We start from the raw sequence: 23,794 nt of genomic DNA on the forward strand, positions 1-23,794 counted from the left end.
ATGTTGGTTGTATCCAATCAATAAAAAATCGGTTGTTTTCCAAGTCTTCAAGGATTTCAAAATGTGAGGAGAACTTGTGTAAGTTCCAAAATTAAGACGACGTAATCCAACTGCATGCAAATCTAGGAAATATGAAAAAAATGAGTAATTAATTATTTTAATTACCTAATTAATTATGTGACATACATGCTTATATGTTAATTATAATTTTATTATCATCATGCATAAAACTGTATTTTTAAAGGATTATTCAAGTGACGATCGAGGAACGGGGACCGAAGGTTGAAAACGTAAAATGTTTTTATTAAATAATTGTTTTAATTATTTAAAAATATGAGTTTTGCTTTTTAGTATTTTTGAAAATAAATGGTTTTAAGGTGATTTTATACGTCGGTACGTAAATTTTATCGGTGTTGGATTTTCAACAAAAAAATACGAGCTTTTTGGCAACCCGGCTAATAAATTCAAAAATTTATTAAAACTAAAACCTTGTTGATATTTTATTAAATACTAATTAAAAATTAATTGGCTTAATTTAGAGGCTTAATAGGCCTAAAAGCCTTGAGGTTGATTAATTGATATATAAAGTGTTATTTTAATTAAAACCCTACACTTTTGCAATCAAATAATCGGCCTCCCACTTTCAAATTCTGAAAATACTCTCTCAATTCACACCATACAACACACACGTACATCATATTTATTGAAGAAATTTTCGAGAAATTGCCAAGGAAGATTCAAGCCAAGGTTTTTTGATGCGTTCTTCGACGTCGTCAACGAATAATCGTGCGTTAATTACGCAAAGACACGCCTATTCCTTTCTTCAAACCATCAACACATCATATTATCTGTTTATGCATGAAAAGTTTACAAAACCATGACACACTTTCTGAATTTTCGGTTGATGCATGTATCATGAACTTTTCGAGTATGAATTTCAATCCAAATTGTGTTGTTTTGTGCATAAAGCGGCTGCCATGTCTAGGATATGTTAAGGTCTAGTTTTATATGAGTTTTAGACACCTAAAACACCACCCAAATCATCACATACGAATCTGCATGCAATTTGTGTCAAGTTACTGTCTTGGAACCAAAAAGGGTTCGGTCCTTGGGTTGCAGGGGCTAGGGCCCGGTTGGTTGGTTCCAGGGGTTGGCTAAGGTCACTAGGGAGTCTAGGGAAGAGTCCTAGCTTGAACAAAGGGGCTGGGAGGAGTCCTTGACAGCAAGGACTCCTTCCCGAGAAAGCTTAGAGGGGCGCGCAGGGGTCTTGCTTCGTGCGGGGTTTGGGGCGTGGTCCAGGGGGCCAGGGCTGGGTTGAGTCGAGTCCATAGGGTCCTTAGAATATGCACATCACGTTGGTTCAGGGGTTGGGGGCGTTGGTAGAGTCCTAGGAGCTTGAACAAGAGTCCTTGTCCAACAAGGAACTCTCGGCCAGATTAGGGGCAACTTGGGAGGGTTCGGTTTTGTGGTTGGGCTAGGGTTCTTAGTGCTTTAAGGGTCCAGTAGGATAATTTAGGATGTTGGTCAAGTTTTGGTTCAACATGGTTCGGGGGTAACTCGTGAAAAGCGAAAGTTGGCTCGGGGTCGAAATTCATGTGTCAATTAGGGTTTTTAAAATAAGAAAAATTGGAAAACGGCTCACGGGGGTCGAGTAGTGGGCCATAAGAGGTAAATTAATATAAAAAGACTAAATTTAGAATTTAGGAATTTTATATTGAAGTTTGGGATTTTTCGGAATTAAAACACCTTCGAAACGTCTAATTACGAATTAATTAAAAAGTCTTGTTTTTAAGCTAAATAAAATTATGAGAATTTTAATTTAAGCTTAAATAATTATTTGGGACATGTTAGAGCCAAAGAAATAAAGAAAAAGTCAAAAACGTAAAATGTCACGTCCAGGGGTAAAACCGTCTTTTTACACCGGAAAATTAGTAAATATCATGGCAGTGTCCTAAATGCTATTTTACATGATAAAATGATTCTTTTCAATGATTATGAATGGTTATGGATTTTATATGTTAAATCATGATTTTTAAATGTTCATTTATTTTTATGGTTAAATTAATTGGACATCTAAAATATATGTTGCATGCTTGGTTTCAAAAATAAAAACGATATGTATATGAATGATTTTTATTAAGTGATGATGACATGTTGAAAGATGTGAAGGGATTGTGACTAACACGATGATATGTTGGAGATATCGTGAGAGTTATGGTCCCAGTGGAGCCCGACGATCGTATTTTCTTGGATACGGATATGTATATGTATATGATGATATGTATATGCTTATGATGATACAAAAATGTATATGATCTTACACGTTTATGAAAATGTTTATGTTAAAGATTATGCTTTATGATGAAAACGATATATTAAGTACAAGTACTTTTCACTGTTGTATGTGACGTGTATTACGTATTACTCGTTATCAAAGATATGCGTGTAGAGTCTTTAGACTCACTAGGTGTGTTGATGTAGGTGATATTAATGAATATGATGTTGGAGGCCTTGAGGGGTGATCTTGCTGGAATGTCGGTGCACATAACCCGAGGACCAGCGCTTCCATTTCCGCATTTAAGTTTTGATTTTATGTTAAAGATTTTTACGACATTTTACTTATGCTTTTGAGAGATTTTTGAGAGGTTTAGTATGGGCTACACTTTTCAACAGTTATTGCTTTTTAGGTTGGCAAAACGTTTGACGATTTTATGCTTTAAAATATTTTCCTTTGGATTTTTCAAGTACTAGTTGGATGTTTTATTTTAAAATGGAGCAAAGGTATTTTTGGTATATGTATATGGAAAGGTCGAAAATTTGAGGGTTTAAAAAAAAATTGTAGTATTTTTTAAGAAAACGAATAAGCAGACGTTTCAGTTGGTATCAGAGCAAAGGTCCTGTACAGGGTTGTGCCACCATCAGCGCCGGGAAGATCAGTCGTCAAGCCTCAAAGTTGTAAGTTTTTACTTGCTTTATATGATTTAGTGAGTTGTTACCTACATGACAATATGAATCTTATGTTTATGTTACATGTTTATTATCTTTTTGAGCAATTATGCTTTCCATGCTTAAATTGCTAAAAATGAGTTAGGATATGTCACATGATTAGAGAACTTAGATTTAAATGCATGTTGGTTACGTTAGAATTTGGAAAACGTTCAGATAAAATGCCTCCTAGACGTGCACCCGTTATTGAGAATCAGGGAGAAAAAAACGTTAATCGTCAAGGGAATAATCAAGAAAATGGACCACCACCAGATGCTGCTACACGTGCTCTTGAATGAATGGCTCGTCTCTTCGAGCAACAGTTACAGCAACAACAGTTACAGCAGCAGCAAATGCAACAACAACAGGCTCAGCAGCCACCTAGACCACATCAGGATATTTATGAGCAGTTCCGGAGGCTAGGGCCGAAGGAATTTTCTGGAACTACCGATCCTTTTGCGGCTGAGGGATGGATTCGGTCACTTGAGGTACACTTTCGCTATTTAGATACGGGAGATGCTGACCGTGTAAGGTGTACCACTTATCTGTTGAGGGATGACGCCTCCTTGTGGTAGGAAGGAGCCGAGCATGGTGTTAACCTTGCTACACTCACTTGGGCTCAATTCAAGACTATGTTCTACGAAAAATATTTTACTGCTGATGTCAGAAGTCGATTAAAAAGGGAATTTATGACTCTTTGTCAGGGAGACGCTACTGTTGCTGAATTTGTGAAAAAATTTGATAGGGGTTGTCACTTTGTACCCCTTATTGCTAGAGATGCTGAGGAAAAGCTTAGACATTTTATGGATGGCCTACGACCTACCATTCGGGATAAGGTCATGATGATGCGCCCTTTGGATTACGCTACTGACGTTACTTATGCATATCAATCTGAGCAGTCTTTGAGGGACATCGATTTCGAGATTCAGCGCAAGAGACAGCAGCATTAGAATAATAATCAGCCAAATAAAAAGCCGTATACGGGTCCTCCTAGACCTCAAGGGTCTCAAAAGCCCCAAGGTCAAGTTAAGAAGCCAGAACCACCAAAGCCACCACCTACAGCACCAAAGCCTACCACTAATCAACCTTGCAAAGAGTGCAATCGTTTTCATTTTGGCAAGTGCATGTGGGGGTCTTATAAATGCTTCATCTGCAAGGAAGAAGGGCATAAGGCTACTGACTGCCCAAAGAAGAAAACACCTACTGCTGGGCGGGCCTATGTTATGAATGCCAAGGAAGCTGAAGAGGAGGCAGACACCACACTTATCACGGGTAACCTAGTCATTTAACATTTTTATATTGCTTACTATTGCATGAAATGTTAAATTTGTTATTTAATTGAATTGGGAACAAGATTTAACCTAGTGGAAATTAGGTTGCATGTTCTATTTAGTTGGACTTAAGTTATGATTTTTGAAACCATAGGAAATGATGCTAAATTTTGTGCCTTATTTTATGTGAAGGATGAAATAACTCCAAATAAAAAGTTGAGGGCCAAAAATTTAAAGAAAATCATAACTAAGGGGGTATTATAAGGGTGACAAAATTATTAGGGTTAGAAAATGAAAATTTCGAAATCTTCAAGGGCTAAAATGAAAATTTTCGAAAAAAATAATGGTCATAATGCAAATATCCGAAATTCTTAAGGGCCATGAATGCAATTTCGGAAACCTCAAGGACTAAAATGGAGAAATTCAAAAATGTAAGGACCTTAATGTAATTATCCGAAATCTTTTGGGGCTAAATTGCAAATTTCGAAAAATTGAAGGGCTAAAAACGCAATTTTTCCAGAAATGCTTAAGTTCAATACGCAATCTTCACCTAACTTTGGGAATTAATGATAGAAAATCCTTAAGCTTCAACACGAAACAGAATTAAAAGACATTTTCACCGCAGGAAGGATTATCATTCAAGGAGTAGCTACCTATGCATTGCTAGATTCAGGGGCTACACATTCTTTCATATCCGAAGCCTTTACCAAAAGACTGAATATTACTCCTCAAGATATGGGTTTGGGTTTCAAAGTTACTATTCCGTCCGGTGATCAATTGCACACATCCAAAATTGTCAAGAATCTGGAGCTTCGTTTATTCAAAGATGTTGTTCGGGCAGATCTTATTGTCCTTCCTATGCCCGAATTCTATATAATACTTGGGATGGATTGGTTATCAGCGAATGGAGCTTCGATTGATTTTCGTCAGCGTTCAGTATCTATTAGGCCACCTAGTGGTAAATCTTTTGTCTTTGAGGCGGCGAGAAACAAACAAATGCCGCACATCATCTCTTGTCTATGTGCGAGGAAGCTTATTAAGCGTGGATGCCAAGCTTATCTAGCATGTGTCACTACTACACATGCATCTACCAGTCAGAAGTTAGAAGTTGTTGATATTGTGAGAAATTTTCCTAGCGTGTTTCTCGAGAACGTTTCTGGTATTCCATCTGACCTTGAATTGGAATTTTCTATTGATCTTATGCTGGGCACCGTTCCTATATCTAAAGCACCTTATCATCTAGCACCCGCTGAAATTAAAGAATTGAAAGATCAAATCCAAGAATTGCTAGGCAAGGGTTTCATTCGCCCTAGTTATTCTCCATGGGGCGCACCAGTATTATTTGTGAAGAAGAAGGATGTTAGTATGCGTCTTTGCATCGATTATCGAGAACTTAACAAGGTCACTATCAAAAACAAATATCCACTGCCAAGAATTGTAGATTTATTTGATCAGTTGCAAGGAGCCGCGGTATTTTCAAAAATTGATCTGCGATCTGGATACCATCAATTAAAAGTGAAAGAGTCTGATGTGCACAAGACATCATTCCGTACTAGATATGGGCACTACGAAGTTTATGGTCATGCCATTCGGTCTGACTAATGCACCAGCGATCTTCATGGATCTCATGAATCGCGTATTTCAGCCGTATCTGGATCAGTTTATTATAGTCTTCATTGATGCTATATTGATTTATTCGAAGAACAAAGAGGAGCATAGTCGTCATTTGAGGACAGCACTGCAAGTACTACAAGACAGGAAGCTATATGCAAAATTCAGCAAGTGCGAGTTTTGGCTTGATAGAGTGGCATTCTTAGGCCACATCATTTCTAATAATGGCGTTGAAGTTGATCCAAGCAAAGTCGAGGCAGTGAAAGAGTGGCCAGTACTGAAGAGTGTTACCGAGATTCGCAGTTTCTTGGGACTTGCCGGCAATTATCACATATTTATCAAGTAATTCTCATCCATTGCAGTACCATTGACATCCTTGACTAAGAAGAATGCGAAATTTATTTGGGGATCCGAGTGTCAAGACAGTTTTGACAAGTTGAAGCAAGCCTCGACATCAGCACCAGTGTTATCTATGCCATCAGGGCAAGGGGAGTATGTTCTTTATACCGATGCTTCTAAACTTGGTTTGGGAGCAGTTCTGATGCAAAACGACCGGGTTATCGCCTATGCGTCAAGACAGTTGAAAATTCATGAAAAGAACTACCCTACTCACGACCTTGAGCTTGCAGCAGTAGTCTTTGCACTAAAAATTTGGAGACATTATCTTTACGGGGAGAAGTGCAAGATATTCGCCGATCATAAGAGCTTGAAATACTTCTTCACCCAAAAAGAGCTGAATATGAGACAGCGCAGATGGCTTGAGCTAGTAGAAGATTATGATTGTGACATTAGCTACCATCCGGGAAAAGCTAATGTAGTGGCAGACGCACTGAGAAGAAAAGCAGCAGTTATCACTCATTTATCACTCCAAGGACCGTTGTAGTCCGAGATACAGCGGTTTGAGCTTACAGTTTATGCTAGGGGCAAGGCTTCTAATCTTGCCACATTATCAGTACAGCTGACTTTGAGAGACAGAATTCGTGACGGGCAGTTTACTGATGAGCAGTTGCAAAAGTAGAGAGCTAGAGATGAAGCCAAGGGCCGGAATTTATATTCAGTATTGGACGGTTTGGTCCGTTATCGAGACCGTCTATGGGTTCCTAGTGACGATTCCTTGAGAAATCTTATTATGAAAGAAGCCCATGACTCACCATATTCCGTTCATCCGGGCAGCACAAAAATGTATAGAGATCTGCAGTTGTTATATTGGTGGCCATGCATGAAGAGAGACATTCTGAGATATGTATCCGAGTGTTTGACTTGTCAGCAAATCAAAGCAGAGCATCAAAGACCAGCGGGAAAATTGAAGCCACTCCCTATTCTCGAGTGGAAATGGGAGAACATCACTATGGACTTTGTAGTGAGATTGCCAAAGACACTTAAGGGATTCAATGCTATATGGGTGATAGTTGATCGTCTCACTAAATCAGCGCATTTTCTACCTATCAAGATGACTTTCACCATGATTCAGTACGTCGACTTGTATATCCGAGAGATAGTTCGTCTGCATGGGATTCTTGTATCCATTGTTTCTGACAGAGATCCGAGATTCACGTCATCTTTCTGGAAAAGCCTACATGCCGCGATGGGGACCAAGTTATTATTCAGCACAGCATTTCATCCTAAAACCGATGGACAGTCAGAAAGAGTTATACAGATTTTGGAAGATCTACTGCGAGCATGTGTTATTGATTTCCAAGGCAGTTGGGAACCAAAATTACCTCTAGTGGAGTTCACCTACAATAATAGCCATCAATCATCAATCGGGATGGCTCCTTTTGAGGCACTTTATGAAAGAAAATGTAGATCTCCTATACATTGGGACGAAGTTGGGGAAAGAAAAGAAATTGGTCTGGACGTGATTGAAGAGACTTTTGAGCTTATAGTCGAAATCCGCGATAGAATGAAGACTGCGCAAAGCCGACAAAAGAGTTATGCGGACAAAAGACGAAGAGACTTAGAGTTTGCAGTGGGCGACCATGTATTTCTGAAAATAGCACCTATGAAGGGTGTTATGCGTTTTGGCAAGAAAGGAAAACTTAGTCCAAGATTTATAGGTCCGTTTGAGATTTTGGAGAGGATTGGGACACTAGCTTATAGAGTGGCATTGCCATCATCACTTTCTGGAGTTCATAATGTATTCCATATTTCGATGCTGCGGAAGTACATGTCGAATCCGTCACATGTGCTTAATTATGAACCTCTTCAATTAACTCCAAATATGACATATGAGGAAAGACCTGTCCAGATCTTAGCAAGGCAAGAAAGAAGATTGCGAAACAAAGTCATTCCAATGGTCAAGGTCAAGTGGCTGAATCACTCGGAAGAAAAGCTACTTGGGAAACCGAGAGGGACTTGAAGAGTCGCTATCCAGATCTATTCGGTAAGTTCTAATTTCGAGGGAGAAATTTTATTTAAGGGGGGGAGGAATTGTAAGGTCCAAAATTAAGACGACGTAATCCAACTGCATGCAAATCTAGGAAATATGAAAAAAATGAATAATTAATTATTTTAATTACCTAATTAATTATGTGACACACATGCTTATATGTTAATTATAATTTTATTATCATCATGCATAAAACTGTATTTTTAAAGGATTATTCAAGTGACGATCGAAGAACGGGGACTGACGGCTGAAAACGTAAAATGTTTTTATTAAATAATTGTTTTTAATTATTTAAAAATATGAGTGTTGCTTTTTAGTATTTTTGAAAATAAAGGGTTTTAGGGTGATTTTATACGCCGGGACGTAAATTTTATCGGTGTTGGATTTTCAACAAAAAAATACGAGCTTTTTGGCAAACCGGCTAATAAATTCACAAATTTATTTAAACTAAAACCTTGTTGATATTTTATTAAATACTAATTAAAAATTAATGGGCTTAATTTAGAGGCTTAATAGGCCTAAAAGCCTTGAGGTTGATTAATTGATATATAAAGTGTTATTTTAATTAAAAACCCTACACTTTTGCAATCAAATAATCGGCCACCCACTTTCAATTTCTGAAAATACTCTCTCAATTCACACCATACAACACACACGTACATCATATTTATTGAAGAAATTTTCGAGAAATTGCCAAGGAAGATTCAAGCCAAGGTTTTTTTATCCGTTCTCCGACGTCGTCAATGAATAATCGTGCGTTAACTACGCAAAGGCACGCCTATTCCTTTCTTCAAACCATCAATACATCATATTATCTGTTTATGCATGAAAAGTTTACAATAACATGACACACTTTCTGAATTTTCGGTTGATGCATGTATCATGAATTTTCGAGTATGAATTTCAATCCAAATTGTGTTGTTTTGTGCATAAAGGGGCTGCCATGTCTAGGATATGTTAAGGTATAGTTTTATATGTGTTTTAGACACCTAAAACACCACCCAAATCATCACATACGAATCTGCATGCCATTTGTGTCAAGTTACTGTCTTGGAACCAAAAAGGGTTCGGTCCTTGGGTTGCAGTGGCTAGGGCCCGGTTGGTTGGTACCAGGGGTTGGCTAAGGTCACTAGGGAGTCTAGAAAAGAGTCCTAGCCAAGCTAGGATCGAACAAAGGGGCTGGGAGGCGTCCTTGACAGCAAGGACTCCTACCCGAGAAAGCCGAGAGGGGCGCGCTGGGGTCTTGCTTCGTGCGGGCTTTGGGGCACGGTCCAGGGGGCAAGGGCTAGGTTGAGTTGAGTTCGTAGGGTCCTTATAAGATGCACATAATGTTAGTTCAGGGGTTGGGGGCGTTGGTAGAGTCCTAGGAGCTCGAACAAGAGTCCTTGTCCAACAAGGAACTCTCGGCCAGATTAGGGGCAACTCGGGAGGGTTCGGTTTTGTGGTTGGGCTGGGGTTCTTAGTGGTTTAAGGGTCCAGTAGGCTAATTTAGGATGTTGGTCAAGTTTTGGTTCAACATGGTTTGGGGGTAACTCGTGAAAAGCGAAAGTTGGCTCGGGGTCGAAATTCATGTGTCAATTAGGGTTTTTAAAATAAGAAAAATTCGAAAACGGCTCAGGGGGGTCGAGTCATGGGCCATAAGAGGTAAATTAATATAAAAAGACTAAATTTAGAATTTAGGAATTTTATATTGAAGTTTGGGATTTTTCGGAATTAAAACACCTTCGAAACGTCTAATTACGAATTAATTAAAAAGTCTAGTTTTTAAACTAAATAAAATTATGAGAATTTTAATTTAAGCTTAAATAATTATTTGGGACATGTTAGAGCCAAAGAAATAAAGAAAAAGTCAAAAACGTAAAATGTCACGTCCAGGGGTAAAACGGTCTTTTTACACCGGAAAATTAGTAAATGTCATGGCAGTGTCCTAAATGCTATTTTACATGATAAAATGATTATTTTCAATGATTATGAATGGTTATGGATTTTTATATGTTAAATCATGATTTTTAAATGTTCATTTATTTTTATGGTTAAATTAATTGGACATCTAAAATATATGTTGCATGCTTGGTTTCAAAAATAAAATCGATACGTAAATGAATGATTTTTATTAAGTGATGATGACATGTTGAAGGATGTGAAGGGATTGTGACTAACACGATGATATGTTGGAGATATCGTGAGAGTTATGGTCCAGTGGGAGCCCGACGATCGTATTTCCTTGGATACGGATATGTATATGTTTATGATGATATGTTAATACGTAAGGCCAAGGCCTAGTTGACCGGTGAGAGTGTCGCTGGTGTCCCCGCCGTCCAGAACTGTGGTTACATGTAGATGGATCCATCGCCCAACACGTATATGAAAGTCACAATCAACGATCTGAATTCAACAAAACACGTATATGAACATGAACATGAATATGTATATGATGATATGTATATGCTTATGATGATACGAAAATGTATATGATCTTACACGTATATGAAAATGTTTATGTTAAAGTTTATGCTTTATGATGAAAACGATATTTTAAGTACAAGTAATTTTCACTGTTGTATGTGACGTATATTACGTATTACTCGTTATCAAGGATATGCGTGTAGAGTCTTTAGACTCACTAGGTGTGTTGATGCAGGTGATATTAATGAATATGATGTTGGAGGCCTTGAGGGGTGATCTTGTTGGACTGTCGGTGCACATAACCCGAGGACCAGCTCTTCTATTTCCGCATTTAAGTTTTGATTTTAAGTTAAAGATTTTTACGACATTTTACTTATGCTTTTGATAGATTTTTGAGAGGTTTAGTATGGGCTACACTTTTCAACAGTTATTGCTTTTTAGGTTGGTAAAACGTTTGACGATTTTATGCTTTAAAATATTTTCCTTTGGATTTTTCAAGTACTAGTTGGGTGTTTTATTTTGAAAATGGAGCAAAGGTATTTTTGGTATATGTATATGGAAAGGTCGAAAATTTGAGGGTTTAAAAAAATAAATTTTCTATTACTTTTTAAGAAAACGAATAAGCAGACGTTTCAACTTGATCCTAAAAAAATCAAATGTCTGAGGACTGACAATGGAGGAGAATATACTAGTGACGAATTTGATGCATTTTATTAACATGAGGGCATCAAAAGACAATTCACGACGGCTTACACACCTCAACCAAATGGAGTAGCGGGGCAGGTGAACTGAACCTTGTTGGACAAGGAAAGAGCCATATTGAGGACGGCGGGTTTAAACAAGTTATTTTAGGCAGAAGCAGTAAAAACCGTTTGTTATATTATCAATTGTTCTCCTTTAGTGGCGATTGATCTGAAGACTCCGATGGATATTTTTATTGGTAAGCCGGCTAATTATTCTCATTTTCATACCTTTGGAAGTCATGTGTACGTTCTATACAATGATCAAGAAAGATAGCACTTGGATTCAAAATCCAGAAAGTGTATCTTCTTGGGTTATGCTGATGGAGTTAAGGGTTTCGCTTGTGGGATCCTATTGTCCACAAGCTTGTCATTAGCAGAGATGTTCTCTTTGAGGAAGATAAAGTAAAGGGAGACAAAGACGTACTGAATTCAGAAACTACTATATTTCAATGGAAAATAACACAATGAAGATCAAATTTCTTGTGAAGTAGTACCGAAGCATGAGGAACAAGAACATGTTGAGTATGAGGTTTCCGATATGAGGCAGTCAACTCGAGACAAATGAAAACCAAGTTGGCTTTCATATTATGACACTGAAAGCAATATTTCATATTGTCTATTATCAGAGTATTGTGAGATATCGAGTTTCCATGAGGATACTCAAAGCTCGGATGTATCCTTGTGGATGATAGCATTGATGGAAGAGTTGGAGGCATCAGACAAGAATAGAACTTGGGATCTTGTTACACTACCACAAGGGAGAAAAGTCATTAGTAAAAAATGGGTCCATAAAATCAAGAATGATGGCAATAACCAAATGGAGCGGTATTGTGCAAGATTGGTGGTAAAAAGGTATGATCAGAAAGAAGGAATTGAGTTCCATGAGATATTTTCTCATGTGGTTCGGCTTACAACAGTCAGAGTAGTGTCGGCGTTGTGTGCGGTGTTCGGCCTACATCTTGAACAGCTAGATGTGAAAACTGCATTTCTTCACGGAGATCTTGAATAAGAAATCTCAATGCTCCAGCCAGAAGGATTTGCGGAAAAAAAAAAGCAAAGAAAACTTGGTTTGCAGGTTGAACGAATATTTGTACGATCTCAAACAGGCGCTGAGGTGTTGGTACAAGAGATTTGATTCCTATATCATGAGCTTTGGATACAACAGACTGAGTGCAGACCCTTGTACATATTTGATAAGTGCAAGAATTGCACTTAATTTATAAGTTAATCCATTTGAAATATGTTGGTTTCGGACAAAATTACGTTTGGTATTTTTTGTTTTTGTGTCGTGCAGGAGATAAACCACAATTGGACGAATGACGGAAATTAGTGGTGTTTTTGGGCATGAAGTGTTCATGTACAAGCGCCGCAGCACCACAAGTTCCGCGCCGCAGCGCTACAATGGGAACAGCTAGCGCCTAGGTGCTAAGAAACAAGCACCGCGGCGCCAGCCTGCCGAGAGGCTAGCGCCTAGGCGCTGCATAAGAAGCACCACGGCACCAGTACTTTGAGAGACGGGCGCCGGAACAGCGCCGTGGCGCTAATGGCGGCGAAAGCATGACTAATGGGCTTTCGTTTAAGGCCCGGACGCGGAAATATAAAGAAAATGAGGGTTCAGAATATAGGGGAGCCGTTTTTTGGAGAGAAAACAGAGAGAAGAACAAGAGCAAACACGAGACGAAGATTCGGAGTGCGAAGATCGATCACAAATACGAAGAACGACGAATCTAGGGATAGAGACGACACTTCTGATTTGTCATATATTCTTTTGCTTCTATATTTTCTTGTGTTACGATGTCTAAAACTTTGAACATGCGTTGCTTTTATTTAGATTTCGTTATGAACTAATCTTCCAGTCTAGAGGATGACGTAGCTTTGTCGATACGATGATTTGACATGGTTGTTTATTTGATTGAATTCAGTTTAGTTTAATATTGTGTATCTTTGTGTTTATTCGGCTGCAATTTACTAGTCATAAATTGTGTGTTGTCTGATTAATTTTACAACTCGGGAGGGGGATTAGGATTATAGATCATTAGAGACACATCGTTTAATGTTTATATCGTTCGGAAGGCGTATAACTTTAGCGAGGCTTAATTAGAATATCGTTTGCATTTATCAATTAAACTTAGATTTTTATTAGGAATATTTGATTCGAAGCTTGATTGATACAATTTATTCGTCACTTGGAAAAGGGAGAATAAAATAATTAAGTGTTCTTGGCCATTAAATAATTGGAATTTATGAATATAAATCCAACCAGGAAGAATTATCGTGGAAACTTAGTCAAATAATTCCTCTAGATATTTTCTCTCGTTGATAATTTTCCATTCGGTGATTAGATTAATTATTTATTTGCAATTTAGTAGTTTTAAACAAATCAAACATCTATTGATTTTTTTAAATAAAGTTGTGATTATTTTAATTACAAGCACTGATATTTTCACATACACACTTCTCGTGGGAACGATACTCTACTCACATATATTAAGACTTGACAACCGTGTGCTTGCGAGCGGAAAACACGCAACAAGTTTTTGGTGCCGTTGTCGGGGAGTGTCAAAATTTGAATTTATAGCAGTATTGTTACCAATTAGTCTATATTTTAATTTAGAGATTTTTTTATTTTATTTTATCATTACTTAGTTTTTTATATTTTCCTTTTTGATAGTGCATGCTAATGTCGCAAAGTCCTGACTTACTTATCTTTGATCCTGAAATCGAAATAACTGCACGGAGATTAAAAAAAGAAAGAAGAGAAAAGATCCAGGCAATAGCTGAACACAGAGAAGATGACAGACGTAACATGCCAGAAGCTATACCTATCGGAGATCACTTCAGACCTGTGATCACGCACATTATTCTGGCATTGCTCGAGGGACTATAAACGCCAACAATTTTTAGTTGAAGCCGGCACTGATAAATATGGTTCAGCAAAACCAGTTTGCTGGAACTGCTACTTCAGACCCTCACGTGCACCTACGGACTTTCCTGGAGATCACGGATACGGTAAAGATTAATAATGTTCCTGAAGATATTATTAGATTGCGTTTGTTTCCATTTTCCCTCAGGGACCAAGCAAGAGGATGGCTTCAATCGCTTCCATTGGGGAACATCACAATGTGGCAAGAATTGGCAACAAAGTTCATTTCTAAATATTTTCTCCTTGCTAAATCTGCACAGTTGAAAATTGAGATAAGTACTTTCAGACAGACTGACTTTGAGCAGCTTTATGAGGCGTGGGAAAGGTATAAATCGGAGGTGCCTCAATCACTGCTTTGAAGACTGGGTACAGATTGAGCTTTTCTATAACGGGCTGAATGGTCAGACACGGACAACAGTGGATGTAGCTCAAGGTGGCACGATCTTTGCCAAATCTCCTGCTCATGCCTATGACTTGCTTGAGCAGATGAAAATTAATATCTACCAATGGCCGTCTGAGAGGTCAGGAGTAAAGCGGACATCAAGAGTTTATGCTGTGAATCCTATTACATCAGTCACTGCGCAAGTATCAGCATTAACTACACAGATAGCAACCATGAATAAAGTGAGTACATCAAACACGGAGGTACCACCGATTGTTGTCGAAGAAGCACATTTTCCCGAGGAAGTTCAATACATCAACAACAGGAATGTTGGTGGCTATGGAGGATATCGAGGTAACCCTCCCCCTAATACTTATCATCCTGGTTTGAGAAACCACGAGAATTTTTCTTATAGAAACAATAAAAATGCGTTGAATCCTCCACCGGGGTTCAATACATCAAATGGGGAAGGGAAGCCATCATTAGAAGATTTAGTTGGGACATTTGTTGCTGAATCTCGCAAAAGAATGGCTAGGACTGAGTCTAGACTTGACAACTTATAGACACGCATGGCGAAAATTGGTGCTTCCTTGAAAATCCTTGAGTCGCAAGTGGGGCAGATAAAGAAGCAACTCACGTCTCAACCGTCAGGCACAGTATCGAAGACTACTGACCCAAATATGAGAGAAGTGAATGCCGTTTTTATTCAGCATAAGGAGATTGGAAGGGTAAACATAGAAGAGAAAAAGGTTGATCACACACCTATCCGAGAAGATAAGTCAACACCGAGAAAAAGAGTCCGAGGTAAGAAAAGTGAGAGGTATGATTCAAATCAATGCATTTATATTTCTTTACTTCCCTACCCCCAGAGATTTTTACAATTAAACGCTGAATTTCAAAAGAAAATGGTTCTTGAAGATCTCAAGAACCTACACACTAACATTGAGTCTGCAGATTAGGAGAAAGTGGAATTTACCGAAGGAACACAAAGAAATCTTCCTCAGAAGCTGCAAGACCCCGGGGAATTTGTTGTACCATGTGAAATAGGGGGTCAATTAGTGGAAAAGGCTATATGTGATTTAAATTGAGGCTTTTAGCAGATTTTGTGGTACTTAACATGGGAAACAGTCAGAATGTTAGTATCATTTTAGGACACCATTATTGGCTACTGCTGGAGCCGTCATTGAGTTGAAACAAGGAAAATTGACCATGGAGGTTGAAGGTCAAAGGGTGAAAATCATGGCATCTCAGAGATCACACGACCCACCTTTAGTAGACTGGTGACAGTCGGGCTGATGACGTTAAACCAAGAGCTTGTTGGGAGGCAACCCAATCAGTATCGTTTATTGCTTTTGCTTTCTTTATTTTTATTTTTACGTATTTTTAGCAGTTTATTTATCTTTGCGTTTTTATTTTATTGAATTCGCATGTGAAGATTAAACATTGATTTGTGTGTGTTATTATGTAGGTACAAATTGAAACGAGGCATGGGAAAACTTGACTGGACAAAATTTGCGCAAGACTAGCGCCTAGGCGCTATATTTCAAGCGCCGTATCGCTATATGCTCGAGGATGTAGCGCCTAGGTGCCGAAGATAAGCTCCGCGGAGCCATAAATTGGAAGAGGTGCTAACCAAAAAGCGCTGCAACACTAGATTGCCGAGAATCAAGCACTGCGGTGCTACTTACGCAGCGCCGCGGTGCTAGGTCGTGATTTTAAAAAAAGGGCATTCAATAGATTCATTCCACCCTTCAGCACAACCGCCGATTCGCCTCTCACCATAAATCTTCCACAATTTCTCCTTCAAAACACCACATTACAACAAACAAATCATCCAAAATTTCTCAATCCTAGTTTCCTTCGGATCAAAAATTTCAACGGGAGTTTTTCAATGAGACGACACTGGAAGAATTGCAAGCATCTTTTGGATATTCTCTCGTAAGGTAATCCTCTTAGGCATCATTTTTCATGATTTTCATGCTTGGAATTTAGTGGAATTGAATTATTGAATTATGTACACAAGGTGTTCGATAAATGTTCTAAGTGAATTCGTTCTCAAGTGTTGCTGGATTGGGACATTTGCATGTTAGAAGGGACCGTTAATTGATTGATTGTGTGGGTACTGTATTGTTGGAATATTGTTTGAGTTGTGGGTGGAAAATTGTTGTTGAGCAAGGTTTTTATTGAATTGAAATATGCCTCCGAAGAAGATGAGCAAGCAGGTTCCGTCTGGAGATGGCGAGTCGTCTACTGCCAATTTTGATAGACGACGGTTCTGGGATGTCATTGCTGCTGAAAATTACTCAAAATTACAAGAAAAAAACATGCAGTGAGAGAGAAGAATGGATCAGAGCGTCCCGGGGTGTTAGACACTGAATCGTGCTAGGCATCTAAATTGGGAAGAGTTTGTGAAACCGCCAGCAGACGCTGTGATTTCCCTTGTGCGTGAGTTTAATGCAAATCTAAAAGTTAAACATGAGGGTTATCACGTGAAAATTCGAGGGCGGATGGTTGCCTTTGATAGCAAAATGATCAATTCTTTGTACTCGATTCCTGATTACGACACAGATGAGCACACGTTGTTCATGCGAGAGGCTTATCCCTACGAGACAATTATAATCGCACTTGTTGAGCCGGGCACAGTTTTGAAGCTCAACAATCAACGAGCCCCGGTCACATTCCCTGCGATGTCTATGAAGAGGGAGGCGTACAACTGGTATCACTTTGTAGCCTCGCGGTTGATGCCATCTGGGCATGTATCTGATGTGAAAAAGACGAAGGCGGCGTTGGTTTATTGCATTGTCACCGGCAGGACAGTGGACGCAGGCCGAGTGATTATGACGTCCATTTTGCATGCTGCTCGGGGCACCTCTACTGTTAGCATGCCCCATTCATCGACGATCACTGACCTCTGTCATGTAGCGGGGGTTACTTGGGATGATATTGAGGCACTTCTACACACGAAAAGAGATATCTCACTCGTTCAGCCCCTCCCGAGGGATAAGAGACGGAGACAGATCACTACTAGTTCGGGAAAGGCTTCAAGGAGTGGAGCACAGCCACAGCCCGCCCCACAGGCACCACACACACGTACAAGTAGAGGACATGCCACACATGAGCGTATCGATGACCTAGAGCGCATGATGAGGAGGCAGTGGCGGATTAAACGCGAGAACATGGATTACATGCAAGATTTTACTCGTGTGCTTGCACAGTGTTTCCCTATGATCGGTCTTTCTGATGAGCCATTCCCACCACGGCCAGCATTTTCACACAGGCCTATCGAGGATGACGTTGAGTATGATGAAGAAGAGGAGTTTGAGCTGTCAGGCGAGGATAGTGAGTCCGGATGCTCGCTGTATGAGGTACGTGATCCCTTGTTTTTCTTGATTTACTACTGTACATTGGGGATAATGCACGTACTTAAGTTTCGGAGAAGTTTGTTAGTTTTGCTTTACGTTTGGATTAGTAATGCATGATTAGTTATTTCCTGCGCAGTGTTTAAATTTTGTTAAAAAAAATGTTTACTTATTTATTGCATGATAGAGTCGTTAGAAAGAGTCATGGATATGTCATTGTGTGGCCGATGATGAGAATGAAGTTGTGATTCTGAAAAAACATTTGTTTATGATAACTTGAGAGTCACAAATTTTTGCACTGTCATGTTTGTTGATACTATCTATGCTTAAAGACAATTTACATACATGTGATGCTAAATAGACAATGGAGCTCTGATTTTTAGTAATTCTCACATGACATTGACTGGCACTTTTGCAAACACAAAGATGATCTAGGCAATTTTTCTCAATATCTTTGGGCCTGTTTAATTGTTTACTATCGATTGTTAGCCCATTGAGCCTCGAGTTGATTGAGATGGTTGAATTTTCTTTGTGCACCTATCTCATATATCATTTTGATTGAACAATGCATGTGATTAGTTTGTATAGATGACTGATGGATTGACGGAAATCTAGAACTTGCTTGAACACTTTTCGAGGCGAAATACGGATAATATGTGACATATGAATGATTTAGGCAATTTTTGGAACCGTTTGAGCCTTTGAGCCTACCAAATGAACATAAAGTATCCCTAGTGTCACATTTTGAGCCTACAAAAATTCAAGTGATGTGTGTTTATGACATACAATTAGCCCCCACTTGTAACTATCATACATCCCACAACAACTACCTAATGAAGCTTATACACTTATTGTGAGAGTCCAGCCCAAGTTCATTAAGTTAAAAATAAAGTAATAAAAACAACAATTCCATCTCCCTCATCCGTATCCTTCTGTTCCTGAAAGCTGCATTATTTTTCTTTTTCAATTTTGAAACTTGTTCCATCAATTGTGGCTTCTCCGCTTGCCCAAAAATTTAAGTAAATACATATTCGCAAAGCCCGTGACGAGAGCTATCCATTGATACCACTTTTGCTAGGAAAACTCGCGACTCCTGTAAACCCGTCGTAGAACCGTCGCCTATTTTTGCCAGAAAATCAAGAGGAAACCTTGATTTAGGGTGTTTGAAGCTTGAATTCGAAGTTTAGAACAAGATTCAAAACTTTCAGATGTATAATTCAGATTTTAAGGATTCGAATTTTGTATATTTTAATTCAATTGAGTTCCAATAATTAATATATATTGTATTATTGATTGTAGGTGCTATATCAAAGCTAGTTAGAGGTATTAATAAAATTTCAGAATTTATTTGGACATAATTTCGAAAATTCAGAATTTTATATTGGGTTTTCGAATTTTAGTGTTCAATAATTAGATGTTTAGATACTATAGAATTGTCGTATATTAAGTGTAGAAATTTTAAAGCCTAAATTATGGATTTTGGAATTTTAGGCTAAATTTCCAAATAATTGAAAAATAAATGGAACTTGATATGAAATGTATTATTTGCCACATGATTGGATTCTTCGAGAAATCTTTAAGATATTTCGGTGGTAAATTAAGTATCAGTTGAGGTACGCATGAACTGTTTTATTATGACGTCTATAGTGATGTGAAATGACGTTAAGTATTTTGTAATGAGTTGTGGCGTGCCTGATGTGCTTCTGTGAATACGTGATTGCATTCATGTATTTATTTGAGTTGATATTATTAGTGCATAGCATTTCGAGCCTTGACTCCGTTGATTGCTATCATTACTGATCTGTTGAGCTGTTGAGTCATCTATGGAGTAACTGATAGGACTAGATCACTCCTGACATCTTATCGATGAAACGAGTGATACGATTAGCACACTTCTGATGACTGCACGAGGACTGACCGGGTCGCTACCGGACCCTCGATGCTACGTGCATGGATGAGTAGCGGCATGATATTTCGTTGCTTCATTCCTGGCACGGGTGGCCACTGTTCCTATTGCTGATGCGTTTCATTTGGACTCCATTTGGTATCCGTTATTTCGTTGTTACCGACACACATTGTATTGCATTTTACTTGATTTTATTTCACGTCAGTTATATTTGTCATAATTTTACTGGTTCGTCGTACTGGGGCCTGACCCTTCTTCTCTTTTATGTTGTGGTTGTTTTTGATGCCATAGCAGGTTATCCAGGAGGCTTTGTTGCGTCTGGTGAAGCGTCAGGTAGCAGTGCCCAGTAGTTGGGTTGTTTATTTAGAGTTCCCAAATATATATATATATAGTACGTATATGTGTGTATTATATTATCGAGTCATACTTGTGACAGGGGATGCCCTGCGTAGTTGTAGTGTTGATTTTACGATATTTTGGATTGTTGTTGTGTGATCGAGCCTTGTCGGCTCTGCATGTGTTAGTCCTGGCCAGTGCGGCTGTAGGTTTGTGAATTGATGTTATGACTGTATTTTGAGCATATAAATATTGTTTGTGTTGTTTGAAATTTTTGAGATGTCATACTTATGGGGGGGTCATGCCAAAATTTCTATTTGCCCAAAAGGAAAATTTTTAATCGCTTTCGCTGCTTACATTAACGAATCCTAGTTGTTTGGTCATTAAACGTTAATCAGGAGCACGGGCCCCCACAGTTGGTATCAGAGCGTAACTGGGATATGCTCGAATTAGAGTCTAGGGCACTTGAGTCTAGACACAAATAAAATGATTGCGTATGTGTTTGGCTATTTGCTCGTGTTTGAACTATGTGCTATGATTAATTTGAATTGGCCTGAGCTAGCACTACTAGTTGATTAGATTTTGAGCAAAGTTGAATAACTACCTACGAGACTAAGTTTCAGCTTTCCTTTAGTTCTTTCGTGCTTATTAAATTATTTTGCTTTGGTATTAAGTCCTTGTGTCTTATAGAATGACACCTGGAGAAAAAGACAAAAAGGGGAAAGAAGTTGCGCAGAAGTCAGAAGCACAGAATGTCAGAGGACTTGAAAATATTGTCAGGGGTAGACGTGGTCATCCTGCAGCTAAGGTCGCTAGAAATATGAAAGAAGAGGTGAACCAAGAAGTAGAACAGTTGACTCAGAAAGTTGGGGGGATGCAGTTGATAATATCTCAATTTCAATAACTACGTCCTCCCAAATTCTTTGGCAATGAAAGTGAGAAAAAAGCAGCAGGATGGTTGAAAAGTATAAACCATATATTCAATTTGCTCGAATATTCTCAAAGTGTCAGACTGAAGCTGGCCATCTATCAGTTAAAAGATCGAGCACAACTCTGGTGGGAAGCTGCAGAGGAAGCACTTAAAGCATCTGGTGAAATCATTACTTGGGAAGTATTCCGTGCTCAGTTTACCCAAGAATATGCACCACCTTTGTATTATTATGCCAAAAAAGAAGCGTTCAACCAGTTGGTGCAGGGTAATAAAACGGTTGTTGAATATGCTTCTCAGTTTTTTGCTCTTTTTCCATATGTGCCACATGTTGCAAGAAATGATCAGTCCAAACTTTTTCGTTTTCTGCATGGACTACAAGGGACTATTCATACTTTTTTGATTACTGGATCGCCTAATACCTATGTTCAAGAAGTAGAGATGACGAAAAATATAGAGGCTAGTTTGTTCAGGGGAGAACTGCAACCAGGTCCAGTTCCAGTTTATATTTCTCAGGGATCTGGAAGTAATTTGCCGATGCCAGTGGGTTTACCTCCTTACCAGCCTCAAAAGTCATCCCAGCAACCAAAACAACAATGATTCAAGGCAATAGGAAAACAATTCAAGAAGAAATTGCAATCTAGCTCCTCCAGTTCAGGCAGTACTAGAGGGAGCAGTGATGTTGGGTCTTCGAATGTTGTGTGCTGTGACCGATGTGGTGGAAGACATTTTAGTACACAGTGTGTAGGAGTTCAGGGGTCTTCCTATATATGTGGTCAAGTTGGGCATTTTGCCAAAGTGTGCCCCAATGCACAAAGACAGCAATTTCAGCCACAACAGTCTGGTCAGGTTCTCCGAAGACCAGCTTTTAGACCATATGCTCCTACACAATCATTTCAACAGTCCAATTATCCACCACCTAGAGGTCTTCCTCAGCAGCAATTTCTAGTGCCGCAGCAGGCTCGAGTTCATGCATTGACTTAGGATCAGGCTTAGGATGCACTAGGAGGAGTGATTGCAAGTATTTGCTATGTTTTTTATTATCCTGCACGTATATTGATAGACATTGGAGCATCTCATTCATTTTTATCTGCTGCATTTGTTGATGAGCATGAGATTGCTACTATTCCGTTGTGGGATACTGTGTCTGTGGCTACTCCTGCCGGTGTATACTTGATGTCTCGTGAGATAGTCCTAAATTGTGTGATTAAATTTGAGGATAATATTATGATAACTAATCTAATCAATTTAGCTATGTATGATTTCGATTGTATCCTTGGTATGGATATATTGACGAATTATCGAGCTACTGTGGATTGTTTCCATGGAATTGTCAGATTTAGACCGTATTATGGCAACAAATGGAACTTTTACTGTTATGATTCACAATCTCACATTCCGTTAGTATCAGCAATGGAAATGTTCAGATTGTTATCAATAGGTAATGAAGGATTTATGATTTATGATCTCGACGCGGCACAAGAAGAACGATTGAAAGTGTCTGATATTCCTATTGTCAATGATTTTCCTGATGTATTTCCTAATGAGATTCCAGGTTTTCCGCCTCAAATGGAAATATATCTTAGCATTGAATTGATACCAGGGACAAATCCTATTCCTAGAGCACCATATAGTTTAGCTCCGACAGAGTTGAAAGAACTCAAAGAACAGCTTCAGGATTTACTGGAAAAAGGCTATATTAGACCAAGTATGTCGCCTTGGGGAGCTCCAATGTTGTTTGTAAAGAAGAAATACAGAACGATGAGAATGTGCATCGATTATCGGCAGTTGAACCGGGCTACTGTGAAGATAAGTATCCTCTGCCGCGTATTGATGACTTGTTTGATCAGTTGCAGGTACTTTTGTGTATTCCAAGATTGATCTTCGTTCCGGATACCATCAGCTTAGAGTACGAGAGGAAGATGTTCCTAAGACAGTATTTCGGACACGTTACGGACACTATGAATTCCTAGTCGTGTCGTTTGGGTTGACTAATGATCCAGCGGTTTTTATGGATTTAATGAATCGCGTATTCCGGGAATTCATAGATAAATTTGTTAACGTTTTTATTGATGACATCTTAATTTATTCCTCACAGAACGAGCACAAGGAACATTTGAAAATAGTTCTCCAAACACTTAGAGAAGCGTAGTTGTATGCCCAATTTTCTAAGTGTGAGTTCTGGTTGGACAGAGTTTTATTTTTAGGCCATGTTTTATCTGCACAAGGAGTATTTGTTGATCCTAGTAAAGTTGAAGTTGTTATCAACTGGCCTAAACCAACAAATGTGACTGAGATTCGAAGCTTTTTGGGATTAGCGAGATATTATAGGCGTTTCATTGAGGGATTTTCTGAAATAGCTATGCCTAGTGTAGAACCCGTTAAATCAGACTACGGATAAGCCATGCATAATTTCTAGTATTTTAAATTAAAATGATTTCTTTATTATTTAAAGCATTATTTTTTTTTATTTTATAGTCATGATTATTTATTTTAAATCGCATAAGTTTAGTTTTATCTTTTCAGTTAAATAAGTGAGGCCGGACTGGAGTTGA

General features: G+C 38.6%; 1 protein-coding gene across 1 annotated transcript; it reads left to right on the top strand.

Annotated features, from left to right (window-relative positions):
• The first annotated feature begins 22,652 nt into the window (after positions 1–22,652).
• LOC140983891 (uncharacterized) lies at positions 22,653–23,391 on the top strand. Its single transcript, XM_073451045.1, has 3 exons — positions 22,653–22,947; positions 23,096–23,244; positions 23,338–23,391. Exons 1-3 carry the CDS (start codon positions 22,653–22,655, stop codon positions 23,389–23,391), a joined length of 498 nt encoding a protein of 165 aa, XP_073307146.1.
• Positions 23,392–23,794: the final 403 nt, after the last annotated feature.

This window comes from Primulina huaijiensis, chromosome 9 (assembly GCF_012295235.1).
Source record: "Primulina huaijiensis isolate GDHJ02 chromosome 9, ASM1229523v2, whole genome shotgun sequence".
NCBI lineage: Eukaryota > Viridiplantae > Streptophyta > Magnoliopsida > Lamiales > Gesneriaceae > Primulina > Primulina huaijiensis.